General features: G+C 52.3%; 1 protein-coding gene across 2 annotated transcripts in view; it reads right to left on the bottom strand.

Annotated features, from left to right (window-relative positions):
- Nucleotides 1-25,130, bottom strand: part of RNF123 (ring finger protein 123) — a gene marked incomplete at both ends in the record, with an annotated part of 48,823 nt that overhangs the window by 9,360 nt on the left and 14,333 nt on the right. The window contains 16 exons of one of the 2 annotated variants that reach the window (XM_080350608.1): nucleotides 3,831-3,915; nucleotides 4,774-4,849; nucleotides 6,395-6,583; nucleotides 6,770-6,909; nucleotides 14,796-14,880; nucleotides 15,011-15,098; nucleotides 15,356-15,443; nucleotides 15,915-15,989; nucleotides 17,019-17,196; nucleotides 19,915-20,022; nucleotides 20,636-20,719; nucleotides 20,900-21,045; nucleotides 21,666-21,864; nucleotides 22,407-22,513; nucleotides 23,715-23,816; nucleotides 24,599-24,719. In XM_080350608.1, the coding sequence (XP_080206734.1) occupies nucleotides 3,831-3,915; nucleotides 4,774-4,849; nucleotides 6,395-6,583; nucleotides 6,770-6,909; nucleotides 14,796-14,880; nucleotides 15,011-15,098; nucleotides 15,356-15,443; nucleotides 15,915-15,989; nucleotides 17,019-17,196; nucleotides 19,915-20,022; nucleotides 20,636-20,719; nucleotides 20,900-21,045; nucleotides 21,666-21,864; nucleotides 22,407-22,513; nucleotides 23,715-23,816; nucleotides 24,599-24,719 (1,871 nt within the window). The remainder of the gene's footprint in view (nucleotides 1-3,830; nucleotides 3,916-4,773; nucleotides 4,850-6,394; nucleotides 6,584-6,769; nucleotides 6,910-14,795; nucleotides 14,881-15,010; nucleotides 15,099-15,355; nucleotides 15,444-15,914; nucleotides 15,990-17,018; nucleotides 17,197-19,914; nucleotides 20,023-20,635; nucleotides 20,720-20,899; nucleotides 21,046-21,665; nucleotides 21,865-22,406; nucleotides 22,514-23,714; nucleotides 23,817-24,598; nucleotides 24,720-25,130) is intronic. The other variant, XM_080350609.1, reaches the window with a different exon arrangement.

Here is a 25,130-nt window from a genome sequence, read left to right as displayed (position 1 = left end):
TGCCATCCCTGCCTCCTCCGCCACCCCTGCCTCCTGCACCATCCCTGCCTCCTTAGCCCAGCAACAAAGGTGCTGCCCAACTATACTTGTCAGACCCAAGGGCTGGGAGGGGGCAGCACATCAGGAGGCCTGAGCAGTCCCAAAACAACACTGCAGAGGCCAAAGGGGTTTCAAACCAAGGAGCTGTTGCGGGTTAGTGGGACAGGCCAGCCCCCAGTCCCAGGTTTACGTCCCTCTCTGCAAGCCCTTGAGGGACAGGCAGCCACTGCCAGGAGACACAGCTGCTCTTTGGGAACATGAAGACGCTCTGCTGAGGGACCCCAGTTTGAGCCAGCAGCCTCCCCACCTGTGCCCTGCACTAAAGCTCCTTGCCTGTTTGCAAGGCTCGTTGCACCCTGCAAGGCAGCTGAGCCTCCCCAGTTATCAGCACAAGGTTTTCCTCCCCACCCTTCGGCCCCCAGCAAGCATTTTGGAGTTGTGGTGAGTGACCTATGGAGGCTTTACAAAGACCAGTAAACCTGGACGGGGTGGGCTCTGTGGCTTTGGTTCACCACAAGCAGACCAGCTGTCCTGCCGGACCCGGAGAGGAAATGCATTTCTCCTCTCTCAGCAGCACAGCCCGCTCCATCCAGAGGCTACAGCGTATTATGTATCAGCTGCCTTATCACATCCCAGCCTGGGCAACGTTCCCCCATGCCTAATGGCCCTGTTTGGTGCCAGAAGTCCGTAGCAAGAGGACTTGATGCCTGGCTGAGCATCCTGTGCTGGGCAAGGAGCAGCCGAAGCATCCGACTGCATCCTGATAACGCGGCTGGATGAGCCGGCAGGGCTGCAGCTCTCCTCGCTCCCACCCTTCCCCGCTGGAACACTTTGGCTGTACAAATGGGACCTCACTCCTCTATCTCCCGACAAACCTGTCCTCTCTGTCCCAGGGCAAAGCTTGCAGCACCTTCCAGCACAGCATCAGCTCGCTGGGTTAGAGGCAACCAGAAAAACCACAGCCAAGCCAACAAAGTCACTCGAGGTCCTGTCCCCTGTCCTTGTACCCTGGGGCAGAGCCTCCTTGCAGGGAACCAGTCAGGGTAACAGCAAGTGTCCGAGGCAATTCCCACAGAGAAGTTTCTACAAGCAGATGTGGGCTGTATAATCCTGCTCTGTTAATGATTTCTGGTAACCTGGAAGTTACCAAATGAGACCTGGAAGAGAATTCTACCTGCTCCCAGCACTGCCCAGGCAGAGTGCTTCCAAGGAAGGGAAAAAACCCGTCCTGTTAAACTGCTCACTGCACTGAGAGGAAGGGAAAAAGGAAAAAGGAAAGTTGTCTCCTCTAGAGTTCATATAAAAAAGGTCTGCTCTGGAGAGCCTGGTTACATATGGCGTTCTTTGACATCTTCAGTTACTTTCTGCAGCAACATGACCCATGGAAATCATCTCCCATGGGAGCCTACAGACTCAAGGAAGGTTTACATTCTCCTTTTCCATTCAACAGACTATCTTCTTACTCACTGGCTCAGAGACAGACTCTTCCCGTCACCCTGCTCCAGGCCACCCATACCATCTCCCTGGTTTTGGGGTGACTATGGGGAGGAGACCCCTGCAGGACTCTGCTCACCCCAGCTGCACCTCTCAGCCCTCAGCACCCTGTGGTGCTGGTGCCAAGAGACTTGCACACAGGATCAAACCAGAACTGAACCCTTGAGGAATGCAAAGGCAACAGAAAACTTCTCATACCTGCTGTTTTTCTCCACCCTGTCCCTGTTTGCTGTTTTTGATTGTGACTGCATGAGGCAGAACCACCCCATAAGCAGGGTACAACACCCACACCCCGCTCCCCAGTTCAGAGTGCTGCAAAGAGGGCGGGAGGCTCAGTGTGCCCCTCAATGTGAGGTTCCCTGCCGGCGGCCAGGCTGATCGCTGCCATCAGGGTGCACACAGCTCTGCGCAGGCAGGGGGTCTCCAGGCCACTCAGCCTTGGCTCCTTTGTCTTGATTGACCTCAGTGGTTCCCATGCAACGTTTGCCTGCCTTTTATAGATCAGTGACGTATCCAACCTCAGATTTACTGCAGGGCTTTGCAAAATCACACAGAAGCATTTTGTTTTATAGACAACATTTCCCTAGGCTTCCTTCTGTTTCACCTTGTGTTTCTCTGGCTAGGTCCACCACGAGGACATGATGCTTTTTTAGCATCAATCCCCAATTTCGTATTTATTTCTGCTTTCCAGCACAGAAGGAGGTGACCACAAAGACCTTGATGATCAGCCAGAGACTTGCCACATCCCAGCTGCACACCCTGGGATACGGCACCTCTGGTTTGCGACCGCGCAGCTGGCCGCTGCCCCAGGCATGGAGGATGCTGCTGGCAGGCAGGCGTCAGTGCTGGTGGCCACCTACAGCCCCTGTCACACTGCCTGCCCGGGTTTCCCTAACTCAAAGCACGGCTGACTTTTCAGGTAAAGGAGACAGGGTCTGGAAGCTTTCTGTCTCCCCAGAACTGCCTGCAGGCTGGGAAGGATGCGTTTCATCACACCACCATTCTCCCAGCGCTCTTCTGAGGGCCAGAGAAAGAGCTTTATCCCTTCCCCTCTCTGACTCTAAAAGTGACCTGCTCTGGGACAGATGTTCAAGGGCCAGGGAGCCAGGGAAGGACTTCTCGTCTGGCCTGGCATGCAGGGCACTGCTTTATGACCACCCCGCATCCCTCTGGGAAGAAGTGTCTAATTGTGATGTCAAATTCATGATGTTTGCCCTTTCCATGAAGTAAGATACTGAGGGTGAGCAAAATCCACCCCCGTTCACAGATCAGAAAGGCCAGTGATCAGTGACCTTGTGCTAAGCTCTTGGCACTGTCACACTTGGGGCTGTGACACTGGTACAGCAACCACAGGAGGCAGGATATAATTAGATATATTTGTGTACATCTTTGAGTCCTTGAGAGAAGAAACTGAAAGACTGGCTGCAGGGCTGAGCTGCTCGGCCAGATGGGGCTCCGCTCTCCACAAAGCCAGAGACTACCGTGTTCTCCAAAAGCAAAAACAAGCAGGATGGGCAGCGCGGGCAGAAGAGTCCCATCTCCCACGGCATCCTACAGGGCACGGTGGCCAGGCAATACACCTACAAGCAACACTGGGACAGCACAACGGCAGAGCTGCAGAGATCAGCACAAGCCTGTGTTTTCAGGACTTGGTGCAAGCAGGCACAGACACACATAAACCACCACGTCAGCTGTGGCTTTGACCAGCCACATCATTCCCCCCGTGCCATGTCTCTGAAGAGCTGGTTATCATAAAGACAAGAAGAGTCGCTTCGTCTGAAAATCAGCATCACCTAAGTGTCCAGACAGGATTTCTCCCACCCTTGTGCCACAAGTCTGGGCAGCCAGAGAGCTCCGCACACATTTTGATGCCTCCCTGAGGTGTGTCTAGAGCAAAGGAGCTTTAACAAACTCCCACCCATCGCTGTGTGCTGCAGCACTTTGCATCATCACATCAGCACAGCTCTTCCACGTGTGGCGCTCACAGCCTCCGATGGCAGCTGTCCTGTTGCACACGTGCTGTGGTACAGCACCTCATGGCTACCTCTCATGAGCACAAGGGCTTTCCTGCACCAGGGGAAGGAGTTTTGCACCCAGCAGTAGCACTGGGATGCAGCTGCTGCAGGGGCACACAGGTCTGTGGCGTCTGCCTGCTCCATGCACATCTGCCTCACCTCAATTCAGTTTCGACGCACCCACATAGCTCCTGCAACACCTCCCGTGGCACTGAACATGGCAGCACCCAAAGCAATGCCACATGCAGCGACTCCAGGCTTTGGAAGTCAAAAGCCACTCACCCCTGAGCATCAGTGTCCACAAGCAGCCGGACCAGTATCCCCGTCACAGCCACAAGGATTGGGTAATGGTCCACGCTCTCCAGCCCTGCAGAAGCAAAAGAGGAAGAGTCACTGCCACCACACAACAAGCAGAGCAGGGCTGCACCGTGACTCCCAGACTTGGTGGTGGAGCAGTGCAGCAGGCGGGGATTGTGACTTGGGCTCCAGTGGGACCAAGGGTTTCATTGAGAACAGAGAAATCTTCCCTGCTAATGCAAACCCCAGACTCACACACAGCTCTCATGACGGAGCATCCCTGCCTCTTCCAAGCCTCAAGAGGAGAAGGAGGTCTGTCCCCTCCTAAACAGGCAGGAAAATTCAGCTGTTGTATGGGAAATAACAGATGCCCATGTGGGGCCAGGCTCCGCTGCCCAGCCCAACTCAGCTGCCTGCAGTCACCTCCCCAAGGGCGAGGGCTGACGCTGGTGAGAACAGGTTCCCCAGCAGCTCAGCGCACCCTTTACTCGATGCAGACCACAGCAACCGAGCCTGCTACTTAACTGAAATCTGCCCAGGGCGTTGAGCCTTTCAAACAGCTCCCCCCAACCTGTGTCAGGTCGGTGCCTAACAAGGCATCTCCCCATCCAAGCACAGCTCAGCTCCCACTTCCACCAGGGATAGCCAGACCCAGGCATCAGCTGCCTTGTGTGGAAGAGATCCTGGCGGGAACTGGAGCTGTTGGGCGGACAGAGGCTGAGGGTCCAGGAAGAGCAGCAATGCTCATGTCCATCCGGACAATTTACACGTCTTCTGAAGGCAGCGCTTCTGTGGCAGTCTGTGGGACCAGACCGGCTTTCCAGCCAGGGATGTTGCAGCCCTTCAGCATCAGCCACCCCTCGCTTCCCAAGGGCACGTCCCCAGCATGTTGTGAACAGAGAGGGACAGTGTTAGTGCATGGACTCACCTGGCAGACGGAGGTTGACCACTCTGTCAAACAAGTTCCTTTCAGCTGTCACACGGTTCAGCACCTGGTTCAAGAGCTGTGTAGAGAAAAGCAGAGAGCGTTTGTGTTTTCTGGATGAGCGTCCCTGTGAGCAGCACCCAAAAAGCAGGCTTTGGGGCAGCACGTCCCTACAGCTCAGGCTCAGTGCCTGGAAGCTGGTGGATGCACAAAAGGAGGCTCACAGCAGAGACCCAGCTTGACCCTGGCACAGGGGGAGGTGGCACCAAACCACAGTGGCAGATTCAAACCTCCCAGGGAACAGCCAGTCTGAGGTAAGCACCTGAAACACAGCATCTTCCTCCTGAATCTGAACCTCACCTACAGATGCCAAGCGACTTCTGTGGATAAAAGCTCTTGGCAAGCAGCAGCTGCAGTCCCTAGGACGGCCACAGCCCGTGAAGAGCGAGGTGGCAGCTGCTGCTGGGCACAGTGTCAGCAGGGTGAAGCACGGTCCAGGTCCTGCCCTGCTCGGAGCTGGCAGCAGGACGGACCTACCAGCCCTGAAGCACGGGATGAAGGCAGAGGGTGATCTGCTTCTCTGCTTGACAGAGCAGAGATTTCTGCCTGTGACCAGCACAGAAGGAATCACTGTGAAGACACTTAATTAGCCACCATTAACTCTCACCCAAACCCGCAGTGCGATGAACAGGGGACTGCTCCAGGCTTGACACAACCGCTGTGAGCTCAGCATCACCTCTGATACAGCATCCCTCTTCCTGTTGCCCTCATGCATGAAGAGCAGAACGTGGGGCACAGCTTCACAGCAGCACCAGCACGTGAGGGGGATGCTGCGGCACCCTGCTCTCTGCTAACTGTCTCCCAGCTTGCCCAAAACACCTGCCAAGGGCCCTTCGCTTTCCTCCTCACACAGGGAAAATCCTAGGACCCCAGGTTGAGCGCTCACCTCAAGATTGCTGTACTAGATCCCATTGTCTTGCTTTGCCTCATCTGCTCAGAGCCATGAGGCTCAACCCTTGGAGCAACCCAAGCCCTGAGGTACAGATAAAGTATAGATTGTTCCCCACCAGGCCGGCTGTACAAGGGCAGCCTGTCCTCAGGGCTTTCCAGGGTCACCCATTCTTCAGAATAGAAACTAATTTACTGGAGCCTAAGGGGTGTTGCAGGTTGGCATGGGGCTGTTCTGGTCACCCCAGCAGGGAAGTCTAGGACTGGGATGCCCATCCAAATCCTAGGGCATGTTCCATGTGAAGCCAGCTGTACTCTCCACAGATTTTTGCTCAGATGTACCACACCTCCACTTGTCACAGGTGCATTCAGCATTTACTGGGTGTAAGAAACAGGCCACAGCCACTCTGAAGGTATATTTAAGAAGCTGTCATCCTGCCTCCCAGTAGAGGTAGAAATCAGCTGTGCCCAGACTAGTTGCAAAGGAGGGGAGCAGGTGACATGCAGCAAATTTAGGGAGCACCCCTTGTTCTGCAGCAGCTGGGTTTGCTGTAGCAGCTTTAACTACAACATTTATAGTAGGAGCCCCTACTTCACAGCACATCTGGAGAGAGGGCAGAGGGGTCCCCATGCCCCTTCAGAGGATGCTTCTTCACACCCCTCTAATGGATGGTACCTGGGCAAGCCTCCGAAGCAGCAGCTCAGATGATGGGCGATTCCAGTCGAGAAAGATCTCCGGCGCCAGCGTGACAGTCATCTCCAGCACCCTGAGCAAGCTCACCGACAAGTCAAAGCAGGTGGCACACACCTTCAGCTGGCGGCTGTCCACAAAGTTCCTCTCCAAGCGCTCTGCTGCCTGCTGGATCTGCCAAGCAATGCAGAGCAGCTTAGCAAGGTGCCCCTTCCCAAAAGGAGGGCTGTGACCCCCAGCCCAGCCCAGCTCCCACACGTGCCAGGGAATTGCTGCACTCCCCAAGAGTCGTGTGTTGAACCTCGCTCTGTGCAGGACACGGGCGCCCATCGAGTGCTGGACCTCGGGCAGCGCGCTCACCTCCTGAATCATACCGATGAACTCGGAGAAAGCCCAGTTCAGCTGGTTGAGGACGCTGTTGAGGAAGCTGGGGGCCAGGTCGCGGTCACTGCGGAGCAGGTCTGCCATGTGCCGCTGCAGCAAGGTGGAGGGACACGGCTCTGAAACCAGACAGTGACAGTGTCGGTGGCCTGGCCCCGGCGCGGCTGTGCACGGGTGCAAGGACTGTTCGGAGCAGAGATCTGGCTTGTCGGGCCTCCGAGCACTTTTTTGCAATGCCAGCCTGAATTAAGCCTGGAATAGTGCTGTGTGCTGGCTGCTGCCCACATACACAGGAGCACTGCCCTGCAGCTCAGCACCTCTCCCACTCAGCTCAGCATCAATCGCTCCTGATACCAGCGTGGCAGCAGCTGCCCGGAGCCAACACGGCTACCCCTGGCCTCACGTGGCTGTGCCTGCCCACATCCAAGCAGCGAGGCACCGAGCAAACCCCACTGCTGAGGGGCTGGCTGGGGCTGCCCATGCTCCCCACATAGGCTGAGCTCCAGCACAGACTCATGTCCATGGCATGTGGCATCTTGCCTCTGGGCTTCTTCACTATCACGAGCACAGACAGGGTCAGACCCAGCAGCCGGGAAACAGAGAGTCTGGGATGTGTGGGGCACCGGGGTCCCCGTGGATGGGCATGGAAAGGAGGGGAGCACAAATGGGATGGATGCTTCTCATCAGGAAGGGTATCAGAGTTCAAACCATAGACTAAAATTCAGGGCTTGGAGAAAAACTTCAACAGATTTACCAAGTATACAAAAAAATAAAAAATCCGACTACTTTTCTCTCTACTAGAAGCTATTTGTAAGTGAGAGCAGGTGGAAACTCTGGTGGTCCCAGCCCAGCCACGCTGTGACTGCAGGTCTCTGCAGCACGGGCAAGGGGATCATGGACAACCTCCATCACATCCCCAGGGATGGAAAAGCGAGGTGTAACTACAGGCAGATTGCTAGCTGGGATTAGCAAAGTCAGAGAGGGATGGCAGGAGATCGTCAGCTCAGGAACAGGATAAATTATTTGGTATATGCCAACTAATAAGCACAATAAGGTTCTGTTGTTAACGAGGACACACAGTGATGTCTAACAGTGCATAATCCCCCCAGGCAGGCCAGCACACACTGGCTTTGATGCTGGCTAAAAGCACATCTTCGGGCAGGATTTCATAATGAAAAACGTCTTTGATGTCCTCTTCCCACCCACAAACACTGTCCCAGCCCTTGGCTACACATGGTGCAGGGACTGTTACAAGCCAGATGTCCTTTTTATTTATTAAGTGATCTTCAGTGGATTTCTTGCCCTGGGTCCCCTGCAACTGCGTGAGCCTTCAGCACTGAACGTGACCTGGAGCAACATTTCACAGCCCAGCTATGTGTGGCGGGAGGAATTCAGACTTGGGCTTGGCTCCCACTTGCTTTATTTGATAATATTTATTCTTTGCAGCCCGCTCCTTCTGGTGGGAGAGGCAGAAGGATGCTGCTCTGCAGTCACTTCCTCCAGCTAGCCATGATTTCAGACCTTTATAATTGTCTTCTGAATGAGAACAGCCCCAGCCTGTGCAGTTTCTCATGCAGAAACTGCCAGGTCTTTGTCCCTTTCACCATCCCTCCCTGAGCGCTGCTGGTTGTCTCAGAATTTCTTAGGAGAGGTGGAATCAGAAGTGCACGCAGCATCCAAACCACAAGCACGTGGCAGATTCGCGTAAAGCCATAATGTGGTTTTGTTTTTGTTCTGTTCTCCTTTCCTCATAATTGCTGTTGTGTAAGTTGTTCCTTTGGGTACAGAGCTGATATTTTCCAAAAGATTACAGTAGGAAGACAATTCAAGGATAACCCTTTAGTTAGAATTACAGTTCAAGATCCTCAGGAACTTGCTGGTCACAACACGCAAGTAGAGAAGCTCAGGAGTCAATGCTGGAGCCCATCTTGTTGTCTTCTCCATCCCTGATGGACAATGGGAAACAGCAAGGCCATTCTACATTTGCAGATGACACTAAACAAGGGGCTTTGTCTGGTGTGCTAGAGGCACCCTGAGAAACTTGAGGACTGGGACAAAAAACCTGATTGTATTCAGCAAGAAAATTTTGCATCTGGGGAAGAATGGCCCCAAATATCAGTCCTGGCTGGGAAACAACGGTCTGGGCACCATCCCATAAAGGGGTTTTGTAGGGTACCAGCTTGAACAGGGCACAGGTGAGGGTATATGCTAAAACTAAAAGGTAGGTGGTGGCAGGATGATGTGCTCAACAGATCAAGGGAAGGTGCCACTGCTCTGCTTGGCCCTGGGGAGGTCACACCTGAAATAGGGTGGCTCTTTCTCAGAAAGTACCCAGGGAGCCTACCCTGGAATCTTGTCTCTAAGGGTTATGCTCAGCTCGCAGCCCACTCATTTTTAATTACATTTTCCCGTTATGTTCACCATCCTACATCCAGTGATGCTGAATTCCACTTACATTTTCTCTCCCCTCATTCAGAATTGGAAGGTCCTTTTGTAGTGTTAAGCTTTTTGTGTCTTCTATTTCCCAGCCTCCCCTCAACGTGTAAAAAGTGCTTTTTATTAAAACTGCTGACATATTAGCCCCTTCCAGCATTCGAGCACTGAAGCAGTTCTGGGCGAGGATCACCACTCCCTGAGGACGAGCTCTGTGGGTTGTCCTGCTGGTCCATCGCCAAAGCCTCTTTTACCAACAGTTCAAGTCAGGACGGATCTCAACATGAATCGCCCAGCCAAAGCCTCTCTCGTTTGAAGGCAGCTCTGGCTTTTTGAAGGATGTCCCTGTGCTTGTAATAACTTGCTTTATCCTGATTTTTAGCCAATGACTATTTCCTCATGGTCTTTTTCCAATAAGTGGTGTGAATTTGCTCCAAACCTCCAGTTCTATGTTCTTTAATGCTCTCCCTGCTGCTGGCAAAGACCGTGCCAGTCTATAAAGGCATTAAGAAGCGATGCCTCCTGTCAAACTTCTCCACAGTTCTGTAGGGTTTTTTTTAGGTTTTAAGCTAACACCAAGGAGCAGTGGGCTTCTTTGGCTTTTGCCACTCCCAAGAGGATTCTGAAGCTAAAGATACAGTGATTGCTTCTCTCTTTGAAAGCAACGTAAGGAACCAGCAAGAGCAGCTTCACCCCTTGGATGAGCTCCCAGATCAGGTTCTCCATGGGGCAATCATTAGTGGTATGTAGAAACCCAGCCTCAGTGTTAGACCCTGGTCCTGTGTTCACCTTCGTCTGCAGGAAGTTCACCTTTTGCTGAGGTGTTTCCATGTACATCTCAGTCACCGCTGCCCTCCAGGTAACGCCACAGCCCTTACGTGTGCCGTTTCAGACAGGGACATCATTTCACAGAGAGTTTGTGGTTACTTTCTTGATTTTGGCAGTAGCATGTCATTAGTGTTTCTAGAACTTGTAACTCCTTAACACAAAAGCCGCTCAATCTTGGCTTAGGCTTCATTATGACAAATGAAGACCAGTCATTGGAACAGAAATCGGTGGTTTCCAAGGCCAGAAATTATGACCTCAATACATCTAATGTGGGCAACAGAGTGTGGCCCCAAGCGGTTATAGATATATGCGATGTTTCCACAACAGAAACTTCCTTGCAAAAATATAAGCAAAATAGTCAAAGGGAAAAAAAAATCTAGGTGGGGGTGGAATGGTGAATAAAAACAGAGGTCTTTAAGAAGATTATTAGGCAGCCAGAAAACCCCAGCGCTACAGCAAGCACTTGGTTTAAAAGGTTCATGGAGACCAGGATAAGATAAGTTAAAATGCAGAAGGTAAAGAGTACATTAACATAGGCAGTGGTTGATGAAAACAAGGAGAAAAGGGGTGATAGGAGAAGACATGAAAGAAACATCCACAACTACTCATGCTACATGCAAACTTTCTTCAACTGCAGGAAAAAATTCTAGCAGAATTATTTTTAAAAGCAGTAATGGGAGAGAGTCTAATCATAGCAGAGGCCAAGTAATAGATAGAGTTAAAAATTAATAAAGCAAACAAAGTGGAAGCCTTCAATAAGTGCTCCTACTAGATAATTGTAAAGAAGCAGGGTCATGTGCTTTCATCACAGGAAGATAATTATGTGCTTTCTAGTTTGCTAATGACCCAGGAAAATTTATAACATGGCCATTTGTGAGACTTCTTGTTCAACAGCCCAAGGGAGGCTCTGGATGCTGCAGCATTTATAACAGAGCTGGGAGCACAGAGGAGGAAAACCCAAAATGGACCGGATTCAAAGGCAAAGCAGTTCCACCCAACATTAATCTGAGTTCTCAAAAGGATCCAGATGTAAATGTGAAACAGCCACCGCTCAGCAGCTGCGGCTGTCGGACCAGTGGATGAGCAGTGGAAGAGGAAAGCTGGGGATGCAGCGATCCACCCCACAGGTGAACTGCGCCCGTCCAGAGATGTGTTTAGAGAAAAACAGAGAATGTTGCGGGGTGAGGCAGCAGGAAAGCAAGCTGTGTTCAGAGAGGAGATCTCAATGAGGTGGAGCGCAAGGCATCAGGATGCATCAGTGAGCACCTGGGACTTGCAGAGGCCTCCAGAGCAACGCACTGGCAAACAAGCTAATGCGAGTTTTGGCTCTGTGACCAGCAGATCAGGCAGGTGTTCTAGCCAGTACAACACTGGCAGGTCTGGGGCTGCTAAAAACATGGGAAGAGTGAACATAGGGCCTCACAGAGGAACAAAACCCCTCCTGAATAAAACACAGAGGCTGCACTTTCTCTTCACCATTAAAAAGGATTAAGAAGCGAGTTTACCTTGGTACACAAGCACTTTTGAAATGTAATGCACAGTTTAGCCCAGCAGAGAAAGGCAGAGCAGAAGCAGTGGAAGACAAGACAGAAGATGGGGTTAAGCGCATTCCCATCAGGAGAAAGTGATGGATTGATTTCTGAGGGTGAGGAACCACCACCAGAAGGGTGTGCACAGTCCAACTGACACCAGCTGACGCTTTTGGTGTTGTCAGATCGAGACAGGATTTCTTCCTAAAAGACCTCTGTAGCTTGGGCAACTTGCTGGACTTGGGAAGGGGACGTGGGTGAATTCTCTGGGCCACATCGCACAACAGCTCAGCTACATGATCTCACAGTCCCATCCACCTTCCCTTCACCGCCTGATGGATGCACAGGCAGAAGGCCTGGGGCGGAGGAGCCCTGTCTGCAACCTGAAGCCACACTGCAGCTCGACGCAAACAAGAGCGGCTGGGCCTGGCACGGGGCCACCGCTGCTGCTCCCTGCGTGGGTGCAGTGGCAGCACCCAGCCTTGCCTGCGAGCCACGATGGGAGCAGCACAAGTTCCTACAGCAGCCGCCAAACAGAACTGCCCCCGCCTCTGAACAGAGACCCCGTCTGCTCTCGGGAGCCAAACAGGAGGCAGAGCCTTGTCTGCACAAGAGCTGCTTGGTGCTGGCGGGGCTAAGGGACAACCTGGGGAGCAGGCAGGGACACACACAGCCTTTCTGAGCATCTCCCCCACACTGGGCTAAGCCAGACAGTATCTCATTGCCCACCATTGGTGAGCATGGGCTAAGGCAGCGCAGGAGCCCGGTGGTCTGTGCTTTGAGTGTTTCATGGATAACTCATGCTTGCTCAGAAACCAGGCATCGATCCTTCCCTTATGCCACTGATAGGCCATCTGTGCCACCGCAACCTGGCTGTAGTGAGACAAAGCAGTGACTGCAGGCCTTGCCATGACAGCCTTTCCTCTCCTTTCTCTAATGGGGCTGCATGCATTGTGCAGGAGGTAAGGAGGCAGCCAGCATTGCTAATAAACACAGTAGCAAGCACAAGTACCTAGGTGGAGTTACTTCACTTATATATACTATATATAGTTACTTCCTATGAGGACAGAGAGTAGGGGTTGTTCAGCCTGGAGAAGGCTCCAGGGAGACCCTATTGCGGCCTTTCTATATTTAAAAGGGGCCTATAAGAAAGATGGGAACAGACCTTTTAGAAGGGTGTGTTACAATAGGACAAGGGGTAATGGTTTTAAACTGTAGGAGGGCAAAGACATGAGGAAGAAGTTATTTACACTGAGGGCGGTGAGAGCCTGGCCCAGGCTGCCCAGAGAGGTGGTGGATGAACCATCCCTGGAGACATCCCAGGCCAGGCTGGACGGGGCTCTGAGCAACCTGAGCTGGTGAAGCTCATGGCAGGGGGGGAGCTGGATGAGCTTTGAAGGTCCCTTCAATCCAAACCATTCTATTATCCTATCATATTGCGAGGCAGCACCAGCACAACTTTGCCACCTGTGCAGAGTCCTCCAAGGAAGTGTCCGCAAAGCAGGACAAGGCTGGAGCACCAAGAGGCATTTGCCCAAGCTCCCTTCAGACTGGCCTGCAGAAGCAGATCCAGACAAACAGGGATTTCGTTCAGCTCAGCAGTTTGTCCCCTTGTCCCTGCCAATGCTCAAATTGCAACAAGGTGAAGATGACGGGTGGGAAGATGGGGGGGTTGTCTCCTCCTCCTTCCCCAGGCAGCATCTCAAGGACACCTCCGAGTCCCATGTCCCTCTTCAATTAAATCGGCATTCATTATTGATTTGGTTGCGCTTTAAAATAGCAATCCCAGGAGCAAGTCCCCAGTAGCCAGCCCAGCCCACTCCAGGCTCAGACTGTGCGGAGCCATCCGGAGATGGATGGAGAGGCCTCAAAAGCTGAGGAGCTTTGGTCCAGCCCCAGAGTTCCCTGAGGCAGGGGGAGCTCAGTCACCACCCCACGGGACTAGTGGCAGCCACCCAATAGGGCTTGCTTGTGTGGTAGCAGGGTCAGAGGACAGTCACGAGGTCCCTCCGGCGTGTGTGTCAGGGCTTCCCCATCATCCTCCATGGACAAGAGGAACCCAAAGCTGGCACAGCCTGCAGCAGGGCTCTGACCCCAGAGGGAACCCTGATAATACAGGAGCAAGAGTGGGCCCGTGATGCAGCCTCAGAGGCTGCCACATGGGCATCAGTCCCTCTGGCATCAACAAGGGATGTAACTGAGAAAAGGGACCATAGCGTGAGGCCCTCTGCCCCCCAAAGCAGGGTCTGTCTAGGCAGAAGAAGGGAAAGAGGGAGCTCTCTACAGCTACTTCACCAGGCAAGAGGGGGTCACACAACAAACTTACTCTGGAAACTAGCAACAGAGAGATCTCCTGGGCACCCATGGGCAGGAGAGAGAAAGAGAACAAGAGTGCTGTTAAAACAGAGACAGGCAGCCCTACCCACTGATGGGGATCAGCACACACGTCCACATGCGGCCTGCCCGTGTCAGGCTGCAGTATCCTCTGTCCCCCAACCCCGGGCAGCTCCCCAGGAGCAAGGTCTGGCACAAAGCCTTCTCCACTCTAGAGCGGAGTCAGGAATGTAACCAAATGGGCCTAGACCCTGCAAGGCTGAAGCTGGAGACATGGTCTTCAGCTCAGGTAACGTACCTTCTCCTCCCTGTGCCCTTCTCAGCTGCAACAGAGCCAAGAATCCCCTCAGCTTGGTGACAGCTCAGAGAATCAAATTGCCGTGCCAAAGGCAGGAGAGACTCTGCCAGGCTCTCAGATGCCTGATCAAAAGACTCCCTGCTTGCAAATTTGTCCAGTGCCCTGTCTCCTTGGGCACTCACTCCCTCTCACAGGGTACCTGCTGGTATGCTCACCAACACTTCCCCACCGCGGCTGCTCACTGCAGATGTCAGAGAGTCTTCTCTCAGGCTCACATTTTGGGGTAAAGTTCTGTCGAGGACCTCTCACGTTTCCTTTGAAGGGCAGAACCCCTCCTCATGATAGATCTAATCCAGCACTCAGCAGGCAAAATATCACCAGCCAGTGCAGAGAGACTGGGGATGTCCAGGAGAGGAAATGCTGCCTGCAATGGTCAGGTCTGGATATTTGGCCAGGATGCCCCTACTTCAGCAGCCATCTGCCCAGCAGGCCTGGTCCGTAGTAGGGACGGCTGCTAGGGAAGAGGCTGGTCCTCCCCCACCACCCATCACAATCCCAAGTGCCAGTGCCCGGCCCCACTCACTCTGCAGGCTGGGCAGGCTTGCGTCCTCAGGCTTGGTTTTCAGCAGGTGTGGGAGCCGTGTGTATCTGTACCCAAAGCCACAGCCCTGGTAAAAGAGATAAGGAAAGATCTCGGAGGCTGGAAGCCAGCTGGGTTTTGGTGGTACTGGAAACTGAAATGCTCAGTGTCCACCCAGCCCCAGATGGTGAGAGAAGCAGGGAATGCAGGATGCTCACCCGCCACAGCCTGACGAGAATCCAGTTGGTCTGTGCCCAGGGTCGCTGCTCATAGGGAGCCAGGAGGTTCTTCATCATGGAGATCCGCCTGCCAGACAAGGACATGGCTTAGCCACAAAGCGTTTGGCGACAGGGGATTAAATAGGACCCATGGTAGGACCCACAGAACTGGGACAGAGCAAAGCCACTGGTATAAGGGTGAAGGGAGGTCCTCAAACCAACTCCAGCACCCTGCTGCAGCTCCTGGACCTTTGGCAGTGCTTGGCAACCCACCTGCTCCCCCACCCAGCCTTGCCACCCCCCAGCCCTGCCCCTGCCCCCCGGGACAGGCAGCGCAGCACTTACTGCTCTTCTGGGATCCTCTCCACCGCACGCAGTGAGTGTGGGTAGCACACGTAGCTAGCCAAGGCCTGCATCAAGGAGTCCCGGATGTCTGCGGAGGAACAAGAATGGGCTGGGACGGATGCTTGAGGACACGCAGCATGCTGGGGAGCACCTGAACGCTGGAGGCTGGGAGGGACAGGTCCTTATTCACAGAGGTTTGCCATCCCAGCTGATGCAGAGAGCGTGCCTGTGCCCAGGCAGCTAAGAAGTAACTCCAGATTTGACATACAAGTAGCTGGAACACCTCTAAAAAGGCTACCTTAGGTCATGTATCTAACCCTGGAACAAGCAAGACACACCAGAAAAGGGCAGTGCTCAGCCTCTCTTGGTACATGGAGGCGTAAAGCACTCAGTGGATTCAGCAAATGCATCCCAACCGAAGTCTGGTGAGACACTGGCAACAGGACTGGCCAGAAGTCCAATAGAATAATAGAATCATTTTGGTTGGAAAAGACCTTTAAGATCATCGAATCTAACCATTAACCAATATATCACCCCAAAGCGAGGAGAGCAGTTTTACCTGTGCCCACAATCCTCGAGTCAGCAAAGTGCTTGGCCAGGATGGCAGCGAGGCGCATCAGAGTCTCTTCGTAGCCTGCAAAGGGGAGGAGGGAGCAGGGGTCATGCCAATGGCCCGATGGGCAGCCCTCTGGTCCCAGCTTTCCTGTGGACACAGCACAGGCCATGGCACTCATTCCTAATGCAGCTAACTGGAGTTTCATCTAGTTGTCAAAACAGACAGCTGGGAAAGCACATTCATCTCCAACAGAGCCGCTCACCTCAGTCTGCAGAGTTTAAGTCAGTTACTTGGAGAAAGATAAGACCATGCAGCTGAGTCAGACAAGATGTCTAGTGTAGAAGAGGCTGAGAAACACAAATAACACCCTAGATCTACATGGAAAAGCCCTGTGCAGCCTGCATGCGCTGAAGGAATCTGCTGCCGCTTAATTCTGCTGCTCCCTGAACAGCAGGCACAGTTCCCACTTAAAGGATGTGAATGTCCTATGTCCTGCTGGTGGGAACAGAAGCTCTTCTTACCTTCACAGGCTCTGGAGAACACAGAACAGTTTGCTAAGAGCTTGCTGGGATCACTTAGTCAGGAATAGCACAGAATGTGCACAGAGGGAATACACCTAAACACAGACTCTTGGCATCAAGAGGGTGGTCATCTCCACAGGAACGTTTCCCAGTGCCAGGGGGACCCAAAAGCAGTCCCAGCTCCTGCACTCGTGGCACATCTCCCACACAGAAATCAGCAGGCAGTGGCAGGCATTGCTGGGGCAAGCACATCTCCCAGCATCCCAGCCCATTCCTGGTGCCTCCTTAGAAACAAACTCCACAGCTGCCAGTGATTTTCACCGCAGCCAACACTGTGCCAGCTCTGGGCAAGGCCTGGGCTCCCTGCCTGAGCTCAGCAATGGCCACAGCTCACCAGTGGCATCTACTCGAGAAACGGCACTCAACACCTGCCCCACAGCACACAGACAATATCCCAGTGCAGCACATCACAGCCGGGAAAAGATACAGAAGGGACAATGCCCAGCTACCACTACTTCACCATAAGGATGTGGCTTTATGTAGACCTCATCATGTCAGAATTAGCAAGGCCTCCCCGTCCCCTTACCTGGAAGTTCCTCCATGCTGTTTACAGGGCTGAAGTAGTTCTTGAGTGCGCTGTAGCTGTTCATAGCCACGCTGAGGTAGAACTCCGGCATGAAAGCGAAAAGTGAGCCCGTCCTGTCGCCGTGCTCAATGGTGCGGATGCAAACCCGCAGCAGCCAATATATGTCCTGCATCTTCTCCTGGCCAGAGAGAACACAACAATCCCCATTCAGTTTTGTTCAGCTCCTCTTTGGAGAAACACAACAGTCAGCACCACGCTTAGACCTCACAAACTTCCCCATGTCTGAGATGTTCCTCAGGCCACTGCTCTCAATTCATTAACCAGATCTGTGCCATTCGGTCTTTCCACAGAGTTACAGAAGCGTCAGGTGGAAGAAGCAATCTGAGATTTCTACATCAACATCAAGATCAGAGCACGACCATCACCAATGTGGCATCAGATCGGCTGTGGCTTTGTCTCACTGAGCCTCACAACCCTGCAAGAACTGCTCCTGGGTAGGGCACATCTGACCACGTGCGCCTGACTGCAAAGGGCCATGCTAGTTTTTTTCCAAGTACGCTGGCTGGAGGAAGGCAGGCATAGATCTGCTGGAAAGAAAGATGGTCCTTTGTGGGAATTAAATGGGAACAGGCAGAAAGCTCATACCAATAGGCGGCCACAGCCCTTGGACTCTGTGCCAGCCATTCAGCCAGATTTAGTGTTCTGAGGAACATCAGCCTCTTGCTTCTCTAAGCAAAACTCAGGGGGTTCTAAATTAAAACAAGGAAATTTAAGGGCATCTACGTGATTTTAAGCTATAAAAATCAGCACCAATAAAGCCATAAAAAGAGGAAAAATTGTTTCATATCCTGCAATGCCTAGAAATATCATAAGCAATAGCAATTTGCATAAAAATAGATGGAGGAGGGTTACACTTCCAATTAAAAAAAATAAAATCAGAGGTGCAGATAAGTGACTTCATTTGCTTAGTGGCTTCTCTAAAGTATCTAGCTACCATCTTCGGGAGATTTACATGGGTTTGTTCTGAAAATTAGACTGACCTAGTATACATCAAGTAAACTGACTAAAAGACATCTTCATCTTGACACTGACACACAACGCAACTGTTGCTTACAGGATAAAAGGCAATTGTGCAGACGTTAAGGTGAAGAAAGCTGCATTTGGGTTTATTAAGAACTGATAACCTCAAAACATCATCTCAGTTATTGTCAATCCAGAAGAAAGCCTACACCAAGAGGGTACAAAGATGTGACTGTCTACAGTGTGATGGGTAAATACAGCATTGTAATAAAATAAGCTGAAATGGTCTTCCCACAGGAATGTTTTGAAGGCGGGATTATCTGCTTTAAATCTCAGAGTGTTTTTAAGATGTAGCGTTACCTCTTATCTAACCTTGATCCCTCAGCTCAGGATAGACTAATGACTAATTCCCCTGAAGAAGGAGCAGCCTCTCCCGAGCTCTGACACCCCAGCACAGAGCAGGACTTCGCCTCCACATAGAATCACTCTCTTTCCATCAGCACCAGCAGTGCCTCCAAAACTCATACAGACGTGTCCCTACATTTCACACAAGCCCCGGGGATGCAGCAGTCTGCTGGCTGGATGTCCCAGTTGGGAAACAGCAGTAACACACTGGCCTTCAGGGCCAAGATGGAGCCCTGAAGGTCCAGGCAGTGTGGACAAGCTCCTTGTGCAGCTACGCTCGTGTCCAGAGCACATGTCACAGCCGGCCACGCAGACCATGGAGGGAGCACAAGTGGGGAAGGCTGTGACCTTCACCACCAGATGCTGCTGATTCATCCGGAAAGGTGACACCGCACTCCTAATGGGAGGCGGTACCTGCATTTAATATGACAATAGATCATCTAGAGACACGAAGAGTGTTTCTGCATGGGCCATGGCAGCGATCCCTGCGATGCACACACTGCTAATGCCCCGCAGCCTTGCCAGGGCAGTCTGGGAAGAAAGGTTTATTTTCTGGCAAGCATGGGCTACACTAATGCACAGAGAGCTGCAGCAGCGCTGTGCCCTGCGGTCCCGCTCGGAGAGTGAAACAGGGGATGAACAAAGAGCTCCTCAATCAGGATCTGCCACCGCAGTTCTGCCAGGTGTGATCATAGAAACTACCACTCCTCCCCTTCCTCTTCACATCCTGGGACACAGCAGAGACCCTGCTGCCACTGTAGGTTTAGGGAAATGCATCTTCCCCCGCACAAAAAAACTACAGAGATGGGGCAAGGCAACGTTTGGGGTACAACAGGACAAGATCTGCAGAGTGTAAGAGCATAAACTGCTCGTGAGAAAACTGACCAGAGACTTTATTATGGAAAACGGTGGATGCAGGGAAGAAAGGATAGCCTGTGCAAAGAGTCACTGCATTACTAAATGCAGAATGCACCCTCTCTGTGTAGGAACCAAGGGAAGAAGGGGAGAACACCTGAACAAAAAAGACATAGGCTTGGATCCTACAGATTTCAGGAAGAGCAGCATTACTGAGATACCCCTGTGACACACAGCACAGCTCAGGGAAATGCTTCACAGCAGCGTCTGTGCTCCAGATATGCCCTGAGAAGTGAATCTCCCTCTGACCCACACCCTCCTGCCTGCACTCCAGAGGTACAATGCCCCAAGGGACAGCCTGCAGCACCACACACAGCTCAGAGTGGGTTAGGCTCTGTCCTAACAAACACTGTGGGACCAAGCCTGGCTCAGGAGAGGGTCCAGGCCTAGGATGGAGTGTATGATGTGCAAGAAAGGAAAAACAAGCCACACAAACCATGGACATTGCTCCAACACCAGGAAAAACAACATCTGTGACACGTGAGCCGAGCAGCACAGACACAGAGGCACGTTTGCTCGGTCTCTTCCAAGCTGCTCACGTTATGCTCTTGCCCACCTTTGAGTAAATGGTGACATTTATCCAGGCAAGGCGTCGGCTCAGGTGATTGAGCTTCTCAGAGAAGACTTTTTGGCTCTTCAGCAGCTCCTCGTGGATATCCCTCCTCTGAAAAGAGTGCAGAGATGTGAGGGCAGATGTCACTGCCATTTATAGCATCCTTTTCCGGAGCTGGACAAACAATGCAAAAGAAAATACCACCCTGGGGATAGCTAAGGAGTACTGGCAGGAAGGAAGGGGGTCAGTAGCCTTTCTGGGGAGGGAGTGGGAGTCAGTGCTATGAAGAGCACTTAGCGGCCTCGGCTGCAGCCCACAAGGCCAGTGAGGGCAGTAGCTCTAGGGTCAGCTACTTTCTGATACTTCTTTAATGGATTATCAGATATGCTCAGTCTCTGGCAGCTGGAATAGGACAGATGTGTCCCCAGCCCAGCACTGGGGGTCCCCACCCCAGGAGACAAGGTCCAAGGTGTCTGCAGCCCATGGAGGTCTGCGAACTGCTATGGCTTTTCTGGGAGGAGCCGATGCAGCTGGTCCCTCTGTTCCTTGAGGCAGTGGTACAATGGGCTGGCACAGTATGAAATGCCGCTGCCAGCTCCAGGCATGGGTTATTACCCCATCCAAGACATTGGTTACTCCAAGGCTGGAAATCACCCACTGTGCTTCATCCTGTTTGCCAGATACTCAGGCTCTACCAGAAGAGAAAACTGGGAGAGACACTTACCCTCTTTGGGCAGCGGCTGATTTTTTCCTCTGTGTCTTTCAGTGCCATGGCATATTCATTTACATCATCTGACACACCAACCATCTGAAAAACAGCAAACTCCAAAAATAAACAAGGGTATTTTTTCCCTAGACATATGAGCACGCAACCAGACCTCCCACAGGGTTAGGAGGAGAAGGAAACAGCACACAGAGTCACTTAATAAGCAGAAAAGAGAAAGTCAGTGTAGAAGCGTGGAGGTTGGGGGAACGGATTCCTGCTTACCTTCCCAAGCTGCTGGTGGACACTGAGGTTGTACATCATCACTATCCCATCCAGGACTTCCAGGAGGGAGTTCTCTGTGATGGGCTGGTCTGGCTCCTCTGGAGGTCTGCCCAGTAAGAGACCCTCATTTCCATGGCTGCCTTCAACTGCAATGGGCCCCCCAGACAGGAGGGGAGAAGTTCTCAGCAAGGCATTTTGGCACCTCTGCTTCTGCCTGCACCCCTCTGAAGCCAAAGCCCTACTGTGTCTCTGTAATACAGCACTCCTTCCCAGCCCATGAGATTCACTAGATAGACAAACACACCATCCCCAACCCACTGCCTGCATCAGGTTGCCCTGCCAGATCCGTTCAAACAGACCCAGGCCATGCCAATCCCACCTCCTCAAGCCCTGTATGTGCTTCAGAGGCTGCCTGGCCCAACCAACAGCAATGGGGCTGCTACTGCACACCTCATCCTTCAGCTGGCCTGTGTTCAGAGCAAATGTGGCTACAGCTGCCTTCGAACTACCTCCCTGCAATGTGTCACTGCCTTTGCAGGGACCAGGGCAGCATCTCCTTACACAGAGAGTGACAGCATCACCAGTGTCATGTTCATAACAACAATGTAGTTAATGTGGACTTGTGGGTGTCAGCATGTCCTGAGAATGGGAAGTAGCAATGCTGGTCATAAATGGATTGTTCTCCACTTGAGAGTACTGGGAGCTAGAAGTCACCATTCTCCCAGGGACCACCTGGACCACACTAGCATGCAGCAGAAGTACTCACTGTCCTCCTCTGTCCGCTGCTCCACGCTGAGCGTGCGCACTTTGATCTTCTCCAGGGTGCCCAGAGGCCTCCGCGGGTTCATCAGGCTGACAGCCGCCGTGCTGAGAAAGCGGTTGGCACGGCCCAGGGTCGGGGAGCTGAGCCAGCCGGGTCTGGCAAGAGCTCCACCGATGGCCAGGGCGGCAGAGGGACGCTGAGACTGAAAGAAATGAAGGGAGAAACAGTTCTAGTTGTTTGGCTGCCCGCTATCCCTCCCTCGCCCCTGCAAAAATGTTGGTACAGATGCACAGTGGCCACTGGAAGGTGAGCAGATACCCCTCCTATCACAGCTGGGCCTGCAGTGCCAGGTGAGCAAGTGGACATTCATTCCTCCAAGAGTACATGCCAGGTACAAGCAGCAGATCTGCACAGCAAGAAGCTGCTCTCTCTGCAGTTGCCTTGTACCCCTCCAACTGCAGGCATCAAGAGCTGTCATGGAGGGCAGGGGGCACATTCAGATCTCTGGGCAGTGAGAGAGTAGAGCAAAGAAAATTTTGCTGCTCAAACTTGGTGCATCTGGGACCTTGCTGACTTCCAGTGACCCTCATGCAAGTGCAGCTGTTTATCTGTTTGCCCGTGGACGGGTTAGAGCCCTGGTCCAAACGTTGCCTTCCTCTAAAGGAAAGCTTTTCTAGACAGAGGCTCAGCCCTTGCTGCCTTGGCACATGGGACCCCACAAGTGAACCTGAGCCCATGGCTCACCTGTGCTGCTGATGTTGCCGATTCCTCATCTTCATCGAGATCGTCCATAGTCACTGCCTGCAGCTCCGCAGGGTCGATCAGGACATTGGCATTTGCAGCCAGGTCATCTGCACAGAGCACACCAAAGCTGCTGTGAACACAGGAATCACTCTTTGCTTCCCACGAGGCAGCCCCAGGTTCATCCTTCTTCCTGCTTCTCAGCAGCTGAGGAGCAGCCAGCAAAGCTGGATGTGGCATCAGAACAAGCTCACCTTCCCTCCAGCTTCCTATGTGAAATAGGTTTGCCCTTGCTAACACAGCAGAGACCAAGCAGTGATGGGTGCTGCTCACCCAGGACCCATTTCTGTTCCTGTTCCTACCAGCAACAAATAGAATAACCAAGGAATCACAAGACAACTGCCAGGGCCAAACTGGATTAGTGTAGGGAAGGAAACTCAGGGCCTGAGACCATTTGTTAAGCCTCCAGCTCTGCAATGCTGTCCCATGAGATGCCCCCAAGTCACCAGAACTGAGACACAGACCAGAAATCATTCTCAGCCCAGAGGAAGGCTGTGATGGCAGCTATGCTGTACAAAGCCTGAACGTGTCCTCTAGTCATAGCCCTGTCTTTAAAGCTGGCCAGGAAGACCTTGGTAAGAGACCAGAGAAGATTACATGCTTCTCAAGTTCAGTAATCTAATTCTGAACAGCCAGGGTTCAACTTGAGACAGAGAAAATGGTCCTAATCTTGCAAGCACACAGGGGAGAAGAGTGATCTGAGCCAAAGGAAGTGCCACATTAGCCAGAAACCAGACACAAACCTAGTCTGACCTAATGGCAAGAGGTTTCTAACCCTTCCAAAAAGGAGGTTTTAAAAGTTTCTTGTTTAAGCAGCGTGCTGCCAAAACACACACAGCTGTCATACATGCACAAGGCTGCTACTGCTTTCCTGGTGTGGTACAGCCCGTAAATCCCAGACATCCTTCATATCCAGCAGAGCCAGGCTGATCGGCAGCGCTTTGACAGAGCTTTGACAGCCCTTGGCTGTGATGCAGCAAGAACAACACACCAGAGGGTATTCCCAAAATATCCCCTTCCCTCCACCAACCACAGGCCCCATTCAGGGATATAAAGAGTAAACTGTTAACTTAAAGGATTTTCCACCCACAAGGGATAGCGTCTTCTTCAGCGTGACTTTCATCTCATAAAAAGCCAAGTCTCTCCTTAAATTTAATCACAATTCACTACCCACAGCTCCCTCCCTGGGATGTCTCTTGGGTGAACTCCAGTCAGGACCTGGATGCAGGTATTGGAAATGAGAGCACTTACCTTTCAGAGTTTTCTTAAGATGAGACAGGAGACCTCCAAGTCGCTGAAGGTCAAAATAATCCACCTTCCCATTATAGAAGAGTTGAGGAGGGACATACGCCTCTAAAGCAGAGAAGATTTGTTTTTTCCATGAGTCCCATGCACAGAACCCACACAGACAAGTAAGTCCTCCTCAGGCAGACCCCAGAGACCAGCATGGACCTTTACTGGGTGACAATTCTTGTTGCCATAACAGCCCAAGCCATTAAGGCAGAAGTGATTTTCACAATGAAGCAAGAATTAGATTCATGCAGATACAGGAGCAACCCACAGCCATCGACAAGCCTCCCCAGTCACTGGGGGAAACTGGATTGTCAGAAAACTCAGCTGCTTTCCAGCTGGCTACTCCAGCTCAGTCACAATCATAAGGCACTTACTGAGTCCAGAGAAAAGGTCAGCCTAGAGCAAGAAAGGGGAGTGACAAGTAGATCATGGCAGGAGAAGCAAGGTGGGGTTTGAGGGTGGGAAAACAACTGGCACTGACTTGGTTTCCCCTGAATCCCAGAATCTGGCAACCACAAAAACAAATATCTTCCCCTAAACTTTGACTATGGGATCCCTGAGCTGCCCTCCTACAGATCCATCATCAATATTGGACTCTGCTCCAGCGCATACAGCAGGAACTCACAAACAGTAGAGGCGCTGCTTTACAAGTCTCATGTCTGCATGTTAACTGGAACAGATCTGTGGACAGGAATTTCCCACAAAACTACAGACACAGGATAACAGAAGGCTCAAGCATCCATGAGAAACACAAAATTTCCAGCATCCCAGAGAGCACTGCCAAGAGGTAACCCTTCTCCCAGCCACAGAAATGCCTTCAAAGCTTCTCCTCCAGGCCTTACCTTCACTGCTCAGTGCAGCAGGGGTCTTTGCCTTGTGGTCATCCCAGAAGAAGCGCAAGGCAGCGATCAGCCGGTGCAGGAAGCACACCATGTACTCTGGCGGGCACAACACAGTCAAGTTCTAGGGCAAGAATGAGAGTTCAGCCATCAGGGCAGGTGTGAAAGTGCATCTTTGTCCCAGTGGCTACATAGGGCAGGGAAAAACTTTGTGTTCTCAGCCTTGCTATCATCTCTAGGTTCCAGCACTGGGAGAGAGCCCAGCCCCTGATGGCAGGCAAGAGTTTCCACCTCTAGAAAGTCCTGAGCACTGAAACAACAAGCTGGTCTGACAGAAAAGATGGATACTATGTGCTCCACCATGAGAGATGGGGCTGATCATGAACACAAGAGATGCAGGTGAAGAAAGGGTTTCCTGCAACAGTGGATGCCTACCTTCCAAAGCTGCAGGCCAACAGCCTGATCCAGGGCCAGAAGAACAGTTCCCACCCAAGCAGTGAAGAGGATGCCAAAGCCAGCAGGCCAGTTGTGGCAG

The sequence above is a fragment of the Nesoenas mayeri genome, assembly GCF_963082525.1.
Source record: "Nesoenas mayeri genome assembly, chromosome: 10".
Classification (NCBI taxonomy): domain Eukaryota; kingdom Metazoa; phylum Chordata; class Aves; order Columbiformes; family Columbidae; genus Nesoenas; species Nesoenas mayeri.
The sequence above is the reverse complement of the archived record's forward strand: the minus strand, read 5'-3'. Positions and strand labels throughout refer to the sequence as shown.